Source organism: Nilaparvata lugens, chromosome 14 (assembly GCF_014356525.2).
Source record: "Nilaparvata lugens isolate BPH chromosome 14, ASM1435652v1, whole genome shotgun sequence".
In the NCBI taxonomy this organism is placed as follows: Eukaryota; Metazoa; Arthropoda; class Insecta; order Hemiptera; family Delphacidae; genus Nilaparvata; species Nilaparvata lugens.
Window position 1 is genome coordinate 17,507,469 of NC_052517.1, and position 19,727 is coordinate 17,527,195.

At 35.9% G+C, this 19,727-nt stretch overlaps 2 protein-coding genes across 9 annotated transcripts in view; both read right to left on the reverse strand.

Annotated features, from left to right (window-relative positions):
• Positions 1-19,727, reverse strand: part of LOC111054622 (gastrula zinc finger protein XlCGF57.1) — a 721,792-nt gene that overhangs the window by 672,482 nt on the left and 29,583 nt on the right. The gene's annotated exons all lie outside the window — the stretch shown is intronic.
• The window catches only part of LOC111056041 (cationic amino acid transporter 3), a 70,983-nt gene that overhangs the window by 37,703 nt on the left and 13,553 nt on the right, over positions 1-19,727 (reverse strand). Inside the window, 1 exon segment of the mRNA XM_039440979.1 lies at positions 370-613. Coding sequence (XP_039296913.1) covers positions 370-613 — 244 coding nt within the window.

A 19,727-nucleotide genomic window follows, 5' to 3' on the forward strand; every position in this document is an offset into this window, starting at 1 on the left:
ATAGTAGCATGATAACGAAAAATAAGTTTGCAATTAGTTTATTTTCTTCCATTTATAAAATTACTTTATAATGATCTCAGATCCGATCCTCAGTCTTGTCAATGCCTTCTATAGACGGTAGCTGATACAGGTTCATTGATGTAATATTAACTGTTCATTCTCGTTTAAAATCATCAATTATATTTTGTTAAGCAAGAACTCATATTTTTTAATAGTTCCATAAAGATGGAAAAATTGTTAAAAGACGATATGGCAACAGAGCAAAGAGAGAAAGAGATATCCGCTTTGTTGAATGATAGACAAGGATAGCAATACCATTGCCAAACAAACACTGTCATTATAACGTGGACCTCACTATAGTGAACTGACCAGCGAATGCAGAAGCGATGGCAGCGACAAGGAAGGCAATCGTGACGGCAGGTCCACTGTCATTCCTGGCCACAGCCCCGGCAAGCACATACACGCCCACGCCCAGTGTGGAACCAACCCCCAGGGCAGTCAGGTCGACCAGTCCCAACACCCTGGCCAATTGAGGTTTGGCCTCTCCACTGGTCAGGTCCTCGTCGTCCGTCTTACGGCGGGCGAATATCCTCAGAAGACGGTCTGAACGGATCTGGAAAGAAGAGAAAAATTGTTAGGAGATCTGTTGGTTCTCAATAATGATTGAATCTACAATTAAGGGTGTCGTCTGATGAGCGATCAGGGAAATAGTTGTCCACTGAGCGAATCATCTATATCAATCAATCAATCATTTTATTCAGTGGAATGTATTACAAAATTGGTCCCGCTAAACCTAAAAGATTCTACAACAGGTGCCTACAAATAATAAAATACATAAATAGAATGATATGCTAACTTTAACAATAAACTAAGGAACAAAATTTTCCCATGAAACTGGGAGTTTAGGAATTTAAAAAGGAGTATGAGGTAATAGATGATAATCTAAGGATGATTAATAGGGTAAAGGGTTAATAAAAGCAAAATGGCACTGACTGACTGACTGACTGACCCATTGACTCACTCACTCGCAGAACTAAAAATGTACCGGACCAAAAACGTTCAAATTTTGTAGGTATGTTCAGTTGGCCCTTTAGAGGCGCACTAAGAACGAATTTGGAAAAATTTCCAAAGATACGCCCAAAATCTGCGTTTTTTAGCGCTTTATAGCGTTTCCTCAGCTTTATCAAGAACAAATGAACAGAAAATGTTCAAATTCAGTACAGAAGCTCAGCTAGGGTGTAATAATATTGTGTTTGAAGGAATTTGCAATAACGTCAAAGATACGCACAAAATTTGCGTTTTTCCGCTTTTTCTCAGCTTTATCGAGAACAAATGAATAGAAATTGTTCAAATTTAGTACTGAAGCTAAGCTAGGGTGTAATAATGTTGTGTTAGAAGGAATTTGAAATAACGCTTGAAGAAACCTTAACCAAATTAGCCATGCTCAAACGAAAAATGCAGGCGAGCTAAGCGAGCCCGCTGATCTCATTTTTGGACGATCCAGTCGTGGCTAGACGGATATGGCGAGCGAATCGAGCCTGATGGCTAGCCATAGCCTACATGATAACAATAAGGATAAGCAGACGCTATGAATGGGAGGACTTGGGTGTCATTTATCATCATACTATGATGATAATTGATTGCTTCAGTACCTAACATCTCCCATAAACAGGAATCATTCGTTGGAGAATAATATTATTGTATCCAATGAACAATATTCAACAAACTGTTGAAAAATTCGATTTTGGTATTATCAATTTATCAAATGAAGCAAAACTCGGGATTTTTTTTTAATTAATTATTTTTGGGATTTAATCACCTAAGTTTAAATGTGGTTCTGTTGATGGATTAATTGATTGATTGATTGAGTACTTTATTTATGTAGATTACAATATATACTGGCTTATACACTTATATACAATAGCTTACAATACAGCAAAATTATAGATGAATTTACATAATATAGACTAAGAAAATAATTATTGAACTGTATATGATATGAAAAAGCAAAAAGCAATTTGTAATATAATAACTATAGATAATAATCATATTGTTATGCATCTACATAAATTGGCGGAGCTTTGGACATATCAATTTCCATTCTTCGGAAACAATATTGAAAATATCCTCCCCACTAACTCTCTACCAAATAAATGGATAGGAGAACAACGTTGCCGATCCTCTGTCTTGTCAATGCCTTCCATGGAGGGTAACTGATACCGGTTTATTGATGTGATATTAACTGTTCATTCTCGTTTTCTCGTTTATAATATAATCAATAATTATATTTTATTAAGCAGGAAATTATATTTTTCAATGGTTTAATAATGAATTTTTCTAATCAAGATTGAATATTTTGTTAATTATTTATATCTCTACATTGTTAAAAAACAATCTGGCAACAGAGGAAAGCGAGGAAGAGATAGCGCTATCCGCTTTGTTGAATGATAGACAAGGATAGCAATACCATTGCTAAACAAACACTTCCATTATAACTTGGACCTCACTATAGTCTAGGAAGGTGGTATGTTTTTGAAGGTTTGCTCCGAGAAGTGTAAAAACCTGAATTAAAACGTCCACAATTTGACAAAACGAATCTCATAATTTATCGTCGAAATTAGCGTCAAAATGGATAGAAGTCGATTCAAGGACAAATTTTGTAACTAGTGAATACTTGAACGGCAATAATAGAAGCAGACAATTCACTCACTCATGCCGGCTGTAAACCAACCGAGGTGAACAATTATTATTATTATTATGAATTATAGCGATGTGCTTGCTTATAAATGGCTTGCTATTTTAATCAGCTGTGACTTATTTACTGTCACGTGTTTGTATAGGTTGGCAACTGTTAGTGATGGTTGGAGGAGGATGAGGAGGAGGAGGAGGAGATGGATGAGTTGGTGGAGGATGAGGTGGAAGAGTAGGAGGAGGATGTGGAAGAGGAGGAGGAGGAGGAGGAGGAGGAGGAGGTGGAGGAGGAGGAGTAGGAAGAGGAAAAAGATGAGAAGGAAAAGGAGGAGTAGATGATGGTAGAATGGGAGTAGGTGGTGTGGAATGGTTAGGTTAGGTTAGGGTTGGACGAATGGAAGGAACCAGGTGAAGAGGTCGCCCCAAAACCCGCTGGCATCAAGATGTGGAGAAAGATCTGGCGTTCCTGGGAGTGAGAAACTGAAGGAGGCGAACAGGTGATAGAGATGATTGGAGGCGAATTGTTGAGAAGGCCAAGGTCCACGGAGGTCTGTAGCGCTTCGTAAGTAAGTAAGTGGTGTGTAATGATGGAGAGGAGAATGTGGGGTTGGATGATGAGGAGGAGGGAGTGGATTGATTGATTGAGTACTTTATTTATGTAGATTACAATATATACTGGCTTATACACTTAAATACAATAGCTTACAATACAGCAAAATTATAGATGAATTTACATAATATAGACTAAGAAAATAATCATTGAACTGTATATGATATGAAATAGTTATTTGTGCAACTAGTGCGCAAAGTGACAGTTTGCTGCACCGAAAGAAACGTTTAAGAATGGCTTCTTGAGTGCAGCAGAGGAACTTTGCGCACGTATTTCACATTAAGTTTTTCCTACAGTTACCATTGAATATGAAAAGTGGGTAATTATGGGTAAAATTGCCTGAAATCCATCAAATGTTTTTCTGTGTAATTTTATTATTGATAAAAACCTTAATCCTAAAATCCTAAAGTCCTCGTTGTCCTTTGTTATAATATATAATGAATAATAATTAGCGCGTTGTGCTTGGTTGCACCTCTGCTCACTATAGCAGCCACAGCAGTCACTGTTACCAACTTCATTTTGATTTTGCTGCACTGTTGCTCCATATAACCTACTAAGTATTTTGCGTTGCCATGTTGCAAATCTGGAGTGCAGAAAAATTTTTCCCGCACTAGAGCGGAAAAGTGATTCTTTGCGTTCTGTAATCAGTGCAGCAATGGCCACTTTTCAACGTAACTGTAGGAATAGTATATTTCGCACCTAGAGCAGAAAATGAGATTTTTCCAGCTCGAAATCGGTTTTCAAGTCCGAGGCCGTAGGCCGAGGACTAGAAAAGATTGAGAGCTGGAAAAACATTTTTGCCCGTGGTGCGAACGATATTTTTCGCCACACTACAGGTATTGCTGACAAAATAAAGAATACTCGTTAAGCTATCGTACCTATCTCTTGATTTTAGTGGTAGAAGATTTGCAGTCAGGATTTCAGATTCTTTTAAAATTTCACTTGGAATACCACTGTCATCTTCAAGCATTTTTAAAAATTCGGAATGCACTAATCAACAATAAATAATTGAATAAAACTGGTTGCGAAGCGAATTAGTTTGATTCGAAACTGGAACTAAAATCATGGCGACTTCAGCTTATTATGAAAGTGGACACTCGCCCGATCTAGCGGATGACTTATTAATAATAATTAGCGCGTTGTTTCCAGCCATAAGCGGCTGGAAAGAGACAACTTTCTGGCCTAGACCGGAAAAGAAACCCTTTTCTGACGTCGTCTGCAAACAAGGTCTTTCACATCTACGTAGGCACTGGAAAACAGCTGCTTTCTGTGCAGTGTGGCGAAAAAGTAATTTGTAATATAATAACTATAGATACTTATATTGTTATGCATTTATATAAATTTGCGGAGCTTTGGACATATCAATGTCCATTATTCGGGAACAATATTCAATATATCCTCCCCACTAACTCTCTACCAAAAACTAACTCTCTACCAAAAACTAACTCTCTACCAAAAACTAACTCTCTACCAAAACATAGATGATATAGATGATTGGTGGCGAAGTGGGGTTGGATGAAGAGGAGGAGTGGGAGGTGGTGAAGAAGAAGAAGAAGAGAAGAAGAAGAAGAAGAAGAAGAAGAAGAAGAAGAAGAAGAAGAAGAAGAAGAAGAAGAAGAAGAAGAAGAAAATAACTCTTCAAAAATATGAATGGCACACCTCTATGAAATCAGTGTTGAGGCGTTCTATAGTACCTAATAAAGATTTAAGTGACCATAAAATCATGACTAAATCTTCTCAGATCTCTGCCGATTCGTATTTGAATAGAATCACATTCTTTATTGAGTCTATAATGTTATAGTGAGGTCCACTTTATAATGGCAGTGAATAAAGATAGGAGAATAGCGATGCCGATTCTCTCCATTAATTAATTATATTTCTACACCGTCAAAAACATAATTGGCATCGTTGTGGACCTAGAAAAGGGTAGTACCACCGGCTTTGTCGAATGATAGACAAGGATAGCAAAACCAGAGTTGAAAAAATACTGTCATTATAACGTGGACCTCACTATAGAGTCAACGTCTCAACTGATTAACTTGAAATATTGCATAAATATAGATTCTTAAATATCGGGGACCGAGCTTGGTTCTGGAGTACAAAAGCATAAAAAATTATTACGAAAGAAGAAATTATAATAACATTCATACATTCATACAGAAATGTTCTATCCAATAACAGTAAATTGAGATTAATTCCCAGAGGAATGCAAAAATTTCCCTTCTCAAAAGACCGGTTGCACAAAAGCCGATTAAAGTTTAATCCTGATCAATTTAACGTCAACCAAATCAGAGAAGACCATTTTAGAAAGATAGATATACTGGAATTAATCAGGATTGAAAATAACCCGGCTTTTTTACAACCGGCACTAAGTACCTGATTGAATGCTTACAAAAGTTCAACAGCTGAGTCATAATTTTGACACTGCTAGCTACAGATTCAGTGACTGGACCAAAAAATGGAGAATTCGATTAAATGAGATGAAGTCTATTCATATCAACTTCACAAACAAAATTATCAATGACCCGATTCGAATAAATCTGAATGGGAATGTAGTACCACACAGCAACACAGCAAAATACCTTGGAATGACTCTTGATGCCAAGTTGAAATGGAAAGAGCATATCAAGATGAAAAGGAGCGAGCTAGGACTCAAATACAGTAAAATCTATTGGCTATTGGGCCGTCAATCACAACTCTCATGGACAACAAGTTATTGATTTACAAACAAATTCTAAAACCTGTCTGGACGTATGGAATTCAGCTTTGGGGCTGCTCTAGAACATCTAACATCAGTCAGATTCAAACATTCCAAAACAAAGTACTGCGGAACATGGTGAATGCGCCCTGGTACATAAGGAACAGCGATTTGCACCGAGATCTGCACATCCCCTATGTGACCTGTGAGATAAGACGATTGGCAGCCCATCATGAGTCACGTCTTCATCAACACGACAACACCGAAGTCATCCAACTACTAGACAACACTGAACTCACTAGGAGGTTGAAGAGAACAAAGCCCTTCGAGTTGGTGTAGTGCTAGTGGAGTGATTAAAGTATATTGAATAAAAGTGTAGTGAAATAATTTAAAGTAGTGAAATTATAGATTGGAACTGTAGGCTTCACTGGAAGACTTTAGCAATAAAAAATTAATTTAGGATAAGAAATAACAGAACAAAATTAATGGTTAGTCCTAGTGACTAGATTTAATAGAAATAACAAAAAAAAAAATAATAATTTTGACACAGTCCCACACACATGAACTCGCTCACTCACTTCCATCACCAACATACGACGAAATAATTATTATCAGCTGCTTTTCCAAGGATGAATAATAATTATCCTTTTAATGTCCTCCAGCGAGTTTTCCCAGGGATGAGACCTAGTACAATCGAATCTTCATATTATAAACCTACTATGTTCTAAATTTTGTGAGAATCGTTAGAGCCGTTTTCGAGATCCGGTGAAATACAAACATATAAACATCTAAACATATTAACATATAAACAGAAGCTGCTCGTTTGATAGTATGAGATTGAATATTTATATTAATTTTTATAAATTATAAACCAACAAGTAGTTCTGTGAACAGTAGATCTCACGCAGTATTCTCATCCACAAGTACCTGATTGAAACTATAGACCTTATGGAAATACAGCAATAGACTGGCTTCTCCACACATCTGTGTAATCACTTGTCAGCTGATTCATGATGAATAATTCTATAGTGTGATTTTTACTCTAATATTAGTGTACTAGCCGTCAGGCTCGCTTCGCTCGCCATATCCGTCTAGCCAGGGGGCTCCGCCCCCTGGACCCCCGACTGGATTGTCCAAGAATAAGATTAGCAGGCTCGCTTCGCTCGCCTGCATTTTTATCATGCTAGGACAATCCAGTCGGGGTTCCAGACTAAACGTCTGGCTAAACGGATATGGCGAGCGAAGCGAGCCTGACGGCTAGTAATATAATATTCCCAGGATTGAAGTAGCAGTGCCCAATCAATTTTTCCTCGATAATGCATTTAAATCTTCAACTTGGTGCCAACCTAACAGAGTCAACTCAACTTAATGCCAACCTGACAAAATTATTATTTAGTTGCCAGTTACAACTGTTTCGAAGAGGTACTCTATCTAGATTATAGTTCTATAGTGACATATGGTATGGAAATTTCAATTATAATTAAGAGTTTGGGAGAAGAAGAATATACATGCTAAAAGACGAACTTTAAACCCCTAAAAACAACCCTTAGAGTTAAAATATTGCCAAAAGATTTCTTAGTGCGCCTCTAAAGGGCCAACTGAACATACCTACCAAATTTGAACGTTTTTGGTCCGGTAGATTTTTAGTACTGCGAGTGAGTGAGTCAGTCAGTCAGTGAGTGAGTGCCATTTCGCTTTTATATATATTTCCAACCTGACAAAAATATTGATTTAGTTGCCAGTTAACAACTGTTTCGAAGAGGTACTCTATCTAGATTATAGTTCTATATTGACATATGGTATGGAAATTTCAATTATAATTAAGAATTTGGGAGAAGAAGAATATACATGCTAAAAGACGAACTTTAAACCCTTAAAAACAACCCTTAGAGTTAAAATATTGCCAAAAGATTTCTTAGTGCGCCTCTAAAGGGCCAACTGAACATACCTACCAAATTTGAACGTTTTTGGTCCGGTAGATTTTTAGTACTGCGAGTGAGTGAGTGAGTGAGTGAGTGAGTGAGTCAGTCAGTCAGTGAGTGAGTGCCATTTCGCTTTTATATATATATATAGATGAAGGAGGCTCCTTTCTCCTTTTATATTATCCTTGAAATGCAAAATTTCCAAAAACCTTGTATATACGTTGACGCGCAATTAAAAAAGGAACATACCTGTCAAATTTCATGAAAATTTTATTACCGCGTTTCACCGTAAATGCGTAACATTTAAACATTAAGAGAAATGCCAAACCGTCGACTTGAATCTTAGACCTCACTTCGCTTGGTCAAAAAGTTCAACAGCTGAGTCAATATTTTGACACAGTCCCAAAACACATGAACTCGTTCTCTCACTTCCATCATCAACAAAAATAATAATTGTGTCTCTCTCCTACACGCATCTTCTGTTTCGACAGACGTCGAAATAATTGATCAGCTGTTTTTCCGAGGGTGATAATAATTATCCTTTTAATGTCCTTCAGCGAGTTTACCCAGGGATGAGACCTAGTGCAATCGAATTTTTATATTATAAACCTACTATGTTCTGAATTTCGTGAGAATCGTTAGAGACGTTTTCGAGATCCGGTGAAATACAAAAATAAAATCTGGTGTGGCGCACTCACACAACTTTCCTTGCCGTTATGAAAATTGATCACCTGACGCTAGTGCTCCCGCGCATCTCAAGTCTACTATTCAAAGATTTGAGCCAGCTGGTGACAGGGCAATAACGCTGGAGACACACATGAGGTCTGCTATCTCTTCATAGTGAATGATTTAATAGAATCAAAAATAATTTGCAATTGAATGATCACATTTTCTCAAATTTAAAGCTTATTTTCAATTTTAGGTGAAAATGTTACTGAACATTAATTGTAGAGATTTTCATGCTCAATCTACTCCACTTGATTTTTTTTGTTTCAATTGTATCTGAAGCCTGATAATTGGGAATCTATCTGCATTGATGGGGCGGAGCTCCTGAAATTTTTTACAGATATGAGACTTTTGGCAGTTGATAGAGCTTATCGATGACTATTTTAGGTATGAATTTGATCAAAATCGTTGGAGCCATTTCCGAGAAAAACCCTGTTTTTGACAACATTTTAGTCATTTTAGCCGCCATCTTGAATTGCATTTGATCGAAATTGTTCGTGTCGGATCCTTATAGTGATAGGACCTTAAGTTCCAAATTTCAAGTCATTCCGTTAATTAGGAGATGAGATATCGTGTACACATACGCACATACACTCATACACACACACACACATACAGACCAATACCCAAAAACCACTTTTTTGAACTCAGGGGACCTTGAAACGTATAGAAATTCAGAAATTGGGGTACCTTAAGTTTTTTCGGAAAGCAATACTTTCCTTACCTATGGTAATAGGGCAAGGAAAGTAATAAACAGAAATTGCTCGTTTAATAGTATAGGATTTACCGAGGATGGTTGTAAGCCTTTTCTGTATTCTTAAAGATTTCAATAGATCAATTTTCCAGTTTGTCAAGGTTTCAATTACACCTTTGCGGAGCACGGGTTACCCGATTGTAGGTAATATAATATAGTGGCAGCTAATAGTAGCATAGATAAACAATAACATAAGTAGATATTCCATGGTATAGGGCGTTTATGTCGCAACTTTTACTGTTATCCCAAGCAGATATTTCACGTGGTTATTTCCTATGCAGCTGTGTGACGCTGGTAGTCTCTTATATAGTGCCGTTCATACACTCTCACCCCAACAAAACAGTAAAAATCGACAATAATCTACAGTAATCGGCTTGAGATAACAGTAAAAGTTGCGACATAAACGCCCTATACCATGGGATATCTACTTACGCTATTGTTTCTCTATGATAGTAGTATACTGCAATAGAGCTGTAAACAAGGGAGCGTATTCTTTATAGTGAGGTCCACGTTATAATGGCAGTGGATGAAGATATAGAAGAATAGCGATGCCGATTCTCTGAATTAATTAATTATATTTCTACACTGTCAAAAACATAATTGGCATCGTTGTAGACCTAGAAAAGGATAGTACCACCGGGTTTGTCAAATGATAGACAAGGATAGCAAAACCAAAGTTGATCAAATACTGTCATTATAACGTGGACCTCACTGTAGCAAGTTTGCAGGCTTTGGAAAAACTTGTATCAAGGTTAACAACTCAAAGTATTTCTATTTACTAACCAGAAATATATCAGTTTGCAGAATAATAATAGTTATATACAGAACTATTCGATCAAGTACTTGAGAAATTCGAACTAGATTGTCGAGGTAGGAATAATATTATGCTTCTTAGTTAAGTTGCTTAGTCTAAAGACTATAGTGGGGTCCTCGTTATAATGGCAGTATTTGATTAACATTTTGGTGCTGCTATCCTTGTCTATCATTCCTCAAAGCAGATAGCGAATGTATCAAAACATAGTGTTGTGTATCAAGATGAGATGATACTGTATCATATTGATTTGATACTGTATCTTGTGTGGTGATACTGTATCATATTGTGTTGATACTGTCTTTTTTCTTTAGGGCTACTCTTGAATATAAATATACATAGCCGAAACATGTAGTAAAATAATAATATCGAGTGACCTGGCTGGCTCAGGTTTGGTGTCAGAGTTTTCAGGTCGCAACTGATCAATTTCAGGGCCTCTGACATGACCTAACGACTGCTTTTTAGGCAGCCGGGACCGACAGTAACGTGTCCATCCGAAACACGGGAGTGGCCCGAGAAAAATATCTTGTCCCGGCTGGGATTCGAACCCGGGCCTTTGGATTACAAAGCCAGCTTCTAATCCACTCGACTACGGTCACTCCTGTAGTGAGCATATAATTTTAAAAAGGGTACTAAGATTTCACATTTTATTTATGTGTTGATACTGTATCATATTGTGTTGATACTGTATCATTTTGTGGTTGTTTTAATTCTATAGTGAGGTCCACATTGTAATGGCATTATTTGATTAACATTTGGTGTTTCTATCCTTGTCTATCATTCACCGAAGCAGATAACACTAGCTCCACAAATTTGCCTGATCGTTCTTCAAGAAGTAAAGAATTACAAACCTGACATAGTAAGAACTTGACTTAATGAAATCGTAAAGAAATTAAACTAGGCCTATAACCATCCTCAGTAAAATTGAGAATCTATATGCAAAATGTGAAGTTAATGAGTTGAGTAGTTGAGACGTGATGATGCGTCATTCGTGAATTCCCTATCCCCTACAACTATAAGCCAGTTCTTTACTTTATTTTATTATAGCCTAGAATAATGAATAATTCTACTATTATATTATTTTGTCTTTGATAATAATTATGACATTTCCTCTATTTGGATTATAATTTTACGGCAAATTAGCAGGTAACCTGTGCTCCGCAAGGGTCCATTTAAAAACTTGACAAACTGAGAACTTGACGTACTGGAATCTCAAAGAATTGAAAATAGGCCTATAACCATCCTCTGTGAGTTAAGAATGTATATGCAAAATGTCAAGTTAATCAGTTGAGTAGTTGAGACGTAATGATGCGTCATTCGTGAATTTTCAATCTACCTACCTGTATAAGCCAGTTCTTTCCTTTATTATATTATAGATATAGAATAATAAATAAATAAATATAATTTATTCTATTGCCGTTCAACATTACAATATTTATGAACAACGTCAGAGATAAGATTAAGTACATCATCAAAATGATAGGGAGAGAAAAAATTAGGTAACCTTGTGCTATTCCTCTCCCAAATCTAGATAAGGTTACACATAGTTCGAAATAGGTTAAGTCTTGTACTTGTTCAATATTCACAATATTTTCAGTCCTCAAGTATTCTCACGGATAATTGAAATAATAAATTATTGTCTGATATGACATTCCTCTATTTTGATTTCAATTTCATGGCAAACTGAATTGGAATATTGGATTTAATGAAACTGCTTTAAATAAACTTTGGTTTATTTGACATTCTTGTTCGGTTTATTTGGTGGGAACTTTAAATAGTTTTTCTTCAGTAATGGAATTCACTCAAATCTGTTAGCATTGGTAGGATGGGAAGCATTTTTTATGAGAAATTCTGAAAGTATTTAGAGTGAAGCTAACACTATGGATTTTTTTAGATTGTAAAAATAGTTATTGATCTTCTTCTAACTCAATATCAGGGCACCGAGCTTCGTTCGTTATTTTTATTCTATTATATTAAGCGAGCAATTTCTGTATATCTGTTTATATTTTTTATAACTGGTTATTTATGTTCAACGGATCTCGAAAACGTCTCTAACGATTTTCACGAAATTTGGAACATAGTACGTTTATGATATAAAAATTCGATTGCACTAGGTTTCATCCCTGGGAAATCTCGCTGAACGACATTAAAAGGATAATTCATCCTTGGCTGAAACAGCTGTGGATAGTAAAAAAGTGATTGAGCGAGTATGTGAAAAATCAAAATATTACATCCCCGAAAGTCATAAGATGACGTATAGCCAGCTGTTAAATACGAACACGTTCATTTTAGAGAATTGTGTTCTGTTTATCAATAAATAAAAATTATCTAAGAAGACTGCCTAAAAAGCAGTCGTTAGGTCATGTCAGAGGCCCTGAAACTGATCAGTTGCGACCTGAAAACTCTGACACCAGACCTGAGCCAGCAAGGTCACACGATATTATTATTATTATAACGAGGACCTAACGATAGTACCAACGTAGTTGTATCTGGGTCAAAAAGAAGGGGGAAGGTGTATTATTAGAAAATATGTATTGTTAAGAAAAAATTAACTTAAAAATGCATAATCAGATTGGAGACTATTTGAAAACTTGATAAATTTGAGGCCAGAAAATGACAAATAGATCCACTATTAGTACAGCTTATCATTTTAGGTTTTTAGTTCAGATAAGTTTATTGATTATACATGTCACGAGACTTCCCCTTTTATTGATAATGTTATAAATTTTCTGTCTCATGATTTTGTGGTTGTTTTCCCATGACAAATAAATTGATTTGAATTCAATCGTGAATCTGAGATAAATATATTCTTTTGTATTCAATTTGTTCAGATATCTGATGGTTCCTCGAAATATCTAGTGACCCCTGGGTTGGAGAACTGGCTTCAAATCTGTTGCTTTGTAATTATTGAAACCATCAGCAAATTCGATGGTGAGGTCCGCGTTATAATGGCAGTGTTTGTTTAGCAATGGTATTGCTATCCTTGTCTATCATCCAACAAAGCAGATAGCGCTATCTCTTCCTCACTTTGCTCTGATGCCAGTTCGTCTTTTAATTATATTGTTGTAAATGTGCTTTTGTAATTAACACTTTATTCATTAAAAGTTCACAATATTGAACAAGATTGAAATAAAATAATACATCATCTTTGAAAGAATCTCATAAAAACTCCTTTTAAAACTCAATATTCATCCTATAGCTTTATAGTTATTTTATCATATTCATATGATCTGTATTTACAAATAAGTAAATATTCAACTAGTTATTTACTTATAAACGTTCGTTGCTAAAACAGTCACCTTGACAACCGTGCTCACATGATAGTATGCATGTAGGCAGTAGCGGCTCGTGATCATTTAGCTTGGGGGTTCAACCTCATGATATTGGGGAGAAAGGTCAAGAGGATATAGAGTATTGAGCATAATCAAGTGTAAAGGTAATCAATAATAATTTTAAGGAATTACCCCCCAAAGATTAAGCATATTTTCTACAAATATAGATTTTTTGTCCTGTTCATATTAAATTTTTCTTGTTTGATTTTTACTTCGGGAGTTTGTCTAACATCATGTTTCATTTTATATCTATCCTCAATATTAATAATTTTTGTCTTTAACAAATGAATAAACTTATTCATACTTCTTCATCAAAATGCTGTAATGGTACCTAACACAAATAAATTATTGAATGGAAAAGACTAAGAAATTGTCAAAAAACCACTGATTTAATGATAATTAGAAAGACCGGTTTCGGTTATTACACCATTGTCAATATCTGATAAACTAAAACTAAATACAAGAGCAGCAGAATTTATACTAGTAGGCGAGTACTGCTATTGGTCGAGGGCATGAACGCCTGCCATTGGTCTAGCTAGACAGTCTCCTCCCCCTCAACGGTGTGACAAAATGGCGGCTTAAGCAACAATCGCCATGATAAATCAGTGGTTTTTTGACAATTTCTTAGTCTTTTTCATTCAATATGAATAATTACCACAATAACAACTTCTCAACTACACAAAAACAATAAATTATATTCACACTCTCACTAAAACAAAATCGACATACTAGAAATACTCACGAATACACGAAACACACTAGAAATTACTATATTCTTCAACACGCAAAACAAATTTATGTAACGAAAAATGCAGTGAAATCTATCACAACTGTATACCGTGTATATCCAAAACCGTACCGTATAACCTCAAAACTGTCATGCTTAGACTACTTCTTGTTTACCGCTTTTGCAATGCCACCAAATTTGAATTTATTGGTTATGTTCAAGATGGCTGATACTAAATCCGTATCACGAATTCTCATGATTCATTCCGAGGTTTACCGAATGCTTTACTTGCCTCGGCTAGGTTCGGCTACTCTCGGATGAACTCGTGAAACTTGGTTCAAACAGGATTGTGAACCAAATTCGTGCTAGCAAACCGATTCCCCTCCTCCGTTCCACTACCTCCCCCAGCCATGTTTTCTGGTTCAGATTGGGGAATGAACATGACTGCTTTCTACCACCAGTTTACACAAGTTTACATTGATGAAAAATGTTGTGATATAATTTAATGAGTATAAAATAAAAATATAATTATATGAGTTGCAAATTTATCATTCTATAAGAGTTGGTTCAATCCTGGGGGTTCAATGAACCATTGAACACATAGTACGAGCCGCCACTGCATGTAGGGTTTGCCTAGATCAATATCTATAGATGCATGTGAGTCTATATATAAAAGCGAAATGGCACTCACTCACTGACTGACTGACTGACTCACTGACTGACTGACTCACTCACTCGCAGAACTAAAAATCTACCGGACCAGAAACGTTCAAATTTGGTAGGTATGTTCAGTTGGCCCTTTAGAGGCGCACTAAAAAATCTTTTGGTAATATTTTTTAACTCTAAGGGTGGTTTTAAGGGTTTAAAGTTCGTCTTTTAGCATGTATATTCTTCTTATTCTCTTAATTATAATTGAAAAATGTCCATACCATATGTTAATATAGAACTATAATCTAGAGAGAGTACCTCTTCGAAACAGTTGTTAACTGGTAACTAAATTAATAATTTTGTCAGGTTGGCATTAAGTTGAGTTGACTTTGTTAGGTTGGCACCCAAGTTGATGATTGAAATGCATTTATCCAGGACCTCCTAAATACCAATTTATCCAATTAGCCAAAATTAGCATTTTCTCAGCTTTTCTGCGTTTCCTCACCTTTTTCAATAATTAATGGAAATGTATTTAAAAAGATTCAGTACACAGGTTTAGCTGAGGTGGAAGAATTTTGTTCGCCAAAGATACGCCGATATAGTAACAGGTCTTTTTCGTGATCAAATTGACATAATACGTTCAAATTCGGTACAGATGTTCCGCTGAGGTCTACATGCAGGCGAGCGAAGCGAGCCCGCTGATCTCATTTTTGGACGATCCAGTCGGGGGTCCAGGGGGCTGAGCCCCCTGGCTAGACGGATATGGCGAGCGAAGCAAGCCTGATGGCTAGTTTACTTATAAACGTTCGTTGCTAAAACAGTCACCTTGACAACCGTGCTCACAATCATGATAGTATCCATATAGGGTTTGTCTACATCAATATCTATAAATGCATTTGAGTAGGCTATTAATTAAGTCTTCATTCAATAATATTAATATTCATAATATCATAAATAAGGAAATCATTTTCGTTATTATTTCTAATCAAATAAATTAACATTTCCTTCATTTTCATGTATGAAGTTTAGTTGAGTGCAGTAGCGTATACTTATATTTGTTTTTTGTAAAGTTTTTCTCGTAAAACTTCGTTCAAACATTATAGAAGAATAGATATGGAGATCGATAATTTCCTAAGACTAACATTGACAGTGTACTCATAACTATATATCAATGCTTTCAATTCTTTCAATGCTGACACATTAAACTGAATCTGATTAAAGCAAGTAAATAGGATGATGCAATGTATCAGAAATAGTAGAGAAGTAAAAGGGGGAAAATAAAAAAACCAAACTTGATTTTAGCAACAACATTCAACTCAAAAACTGGTCTGACAAGAATTGAGTCCGTTAGCTGAATTTTTTGCAAATATTCAATCTGAAAGGATCTTGAAGGATCTACATCTTCTACTTGGCTCCTTTTTTGCTTCAGTTGCCGTTTATTTCTTCTTCTTTCAAATTTGAAATCAAACAAATATAGCCAATGTACCACCTCTGCCGGCAATTATGATATCCCATCAAACATTTAAATATTCCCCTTCATCTCTGCCTCATCCTCCTTCTCCTCATCCTCCTCCTCCAACTCCTCCTTCTCCTCCTTCTTCTCATCATTGCCATCTTCTACTCCACGTTCATCTTCTTCTAATTCTTCCTCTCTCTTTTACTCATTTGTATCCTTTGCCTCCTATTTCTCCCTATATTTCCTTTGCTTCCCATTTTTTCTTCTTCTTCTTCTCATTCTCCTCCTTCTCCTACTCCTCCTCCCCCTCCTCCTCCTCCTCTTCCTCCCACTCCACTCCTTTTGGTAGAGAGTTAGTGGGAATGATATTTTGAATATTGTTTCCGAAGAATGGACATTGATATGTCCAAAGCTCCGCCAATTTATGTACATGCATTACAATATGATTATTATCTATAGTTATTATATTCCAAATTACTTTTTCATATCATATACAGTTCAATAATTATTTTCTTAGTCTATATTATGTAAATTCATCTATAATTTTGCTGTATTGTAAGCTATTGTATATAAGTGTATAAGCCAGTATATTGTAATCTACATAAATAATGTACTCAATCAATCAATCAATCAATCAATCACATCCCTCTTCCTCCTTCTACTAGTAGGAATGTAAAAGAAGAATATTTGGGTATTGCTTCCAAGAATGGTCGGATATCTGTTTCGAAGAAAAAGAAGAAGAAGAAGAAGAAGAAGAAGAAGAAGAAGAAGAAGAAGAAGAAGAAGAAAAAGAAGAAGAAGAAGAAGAAGAAGAAGAAGAGAAGAAGAAGAAGAAGAAGAAGAAGAAGAAGAAAAAGAAGAAGAAGAAAAAGAAGAAGAAGAAGAAGAAAAAGAAGAAGAAGAAGAAGAAGAAGAAGAAGAAAAAGAAGAAGAAGAAGAAGAAGAAGAAGAAGAAGAAAAAGAAGAAGAAGAAGAAGAAGAAGAAGAAGAAGAAGAAGAAGAAGAAAAAGAAGAAGAAGGAGAAGAAGAAGAAGAAGAAGAAGAAGAAGAAGAAGAAGAAGAAGGAGGTGGAAGAGCGGGATGGGGAGGCGTTGTAGGAGAAGGAGGAGGAGGAGGAGTAGGAGGATATGAGGAGGAGGAGAAGGAGGAGAATGAGAAGAAGAAGGAGAAGGAATGGGAAGCAAAGGAAATATATGAAGAAGTAGAAGGAAAAGATGGAGAAGAAAAAGAAGAAGAAAAATCGGCCATTTTAAAAAGGAGATAAAGCGCATTGGAGCTAGTGAACTTGAAAAAATAACAGCACTTTGTTAGCAAGTAGAGAACAATTGATACGCTTCACGCTCCGTTGCACAATTATGTCAGGCCGTATCATCACAAGCAACAGAGCGTATCAAAATACTGCAGTGAGTTCCACTTCATACTGGCAGAATTCGATAAATGGAGAGAGATAATGTCAAATTTAATCTATTATGAATAATTTGTTGAGACTGTATTCTAGTTGTTTTCAGTAGATTTGATTTAGATAGATCCTAAATTAATAATATTGTAGCTCTTAATTGACCGAGCGAAGTGAGGTCTATAATTCAAGTCGACGGTTTGGCATTTCTCTTAATGTTTAAATGTTTGAAAGTTCGAATGTTTATATGTTGCGCATTTACGGCGAAACGCGGTAATAGATTTTCATGAAATTTGACAGGTATGTTCCTTTTTTAATTGCGCGTCGACGTATATACAAGGTCTTTGAAAATTTTGCATTTCAAAGATAATATAAAAGGAAAAAGGAGCCTCATTCATACGCCAATATTAGAGTAAAAATCAGACTATAGAATTATTCATCATAAATCAGCTGACAAGTGATTACAAAGATGTGTGGAGAAGCCAGTCTATTGCTGTATTTCCATAAGGTCTATACTTTCAATCAGGTACTTGTGGATGAGAATACTGCGTGAGGTCTACTGTTCACAGAACTACTAGTTATTGAAACCATCAGCAAATTCTATAGTGAGGTCCGCGTTTTAATCGCAATGTTTGCTTAGCAATGGTATTGCTATCCTTGTCTATCATTCGACAAAGCGGATAGCGCTATCTCTTTCTCGCTTTACTACGTTTCCAGTTCGTCTTTTAATTATATCTATAAATGCATGTGAGCATTAATTAAGTCTTCATTCAATAATTGATATTCATAATACTAGCTCTAGTACTAGTATTGTACTAGCTCTTAATAGGCTAATGATGAAATTAAATTTGAAAATATAATCTTTAAAATACCTATAGTCGAAGCAATGAATGCTCGAAAAACGGTATAGAATAAAAAGTTAGAAAGACAATTTCCGACTCCACAGTTTTGTTTAGAGCAGTAAGGAGGTAAACATATCAAAAATCTCCACCCCTACCCCATGTGCTATATGAAGAAGTAGAAGGAAAAGATGGAGAAGAAAAAGAAGAAGAAGAAGAAGAAGAAGAAGAAGAAGAAGAAGAAGAAGAAGAAGAAGAAGAAGAAGAAGAAGAAGAAGAAGAAGAAGAAGAAGAAGAAGAAGAAGAAGAAGAAGAAGAAGAAGAAGAAGAAGAAGAAGAAGAAGAAGAAGAAGAAGAAGAAGAAGAAGAAGAAGAAGAAGAAGAAGAAGAAGAAGAAGAAGAAGAAGAAGAAGAAGAAGAAGAAGAAGAAGAAGAAGAAGAAGAAGAAGAAGAAGAAGAAGAAGAAGAAGAAGAAGAAGAAGAAGAAGAAGAAGAAGAAGAAGAAGAAGAAGAAGAAGAAGAAGAAGAAGAAGAAGAAGAAGAAGAAGAAGAAGAAGAAGAGAAGAAGAAGGATGAGGTGGAAGAGCGGGATGGGGAGGCGTTGTAGGAGAAGGAGGAGGAGGAGGAGTAGGAGGATATGAGGAGGAGGAGACGGAGAGACTGAGAAGAAGAAGGAGAAGGAATGGGAAGCAAAGGAAATATATGAAGAAGTAGAAGGAAAAGATGGAGAAGAAAAAGAAGAAGAAAAATCGGCCATTTTAAAAAGGAGATAAAGCGCATTGGAGCTAGTGAACTTGAAAAAATAACAGCACTTTGTTAGCAAGTAGAGAACAATTTGATACGCTTCACGCTCCGTTGCACAAATTATGTCAGGCCGTATCATCACAAGCAACAGAGCGTATCAAAATACTGCAGTGAGTTCCACTTCATACTGGCAGAATTCGATAAATGGAGAGAGATAATGTCAAATTTAATCTATTATGAATAATTTGTTGAGACTGTATTCTAGTTGTTTTCAGTAGATTTGATTTAGATAGATCCTAAATTAATAATATTGTAGCTCTTAATTGACCGAGCGAAGTGAGGTCTAAGATTCAAGTCGACGGTTTGGCATTTC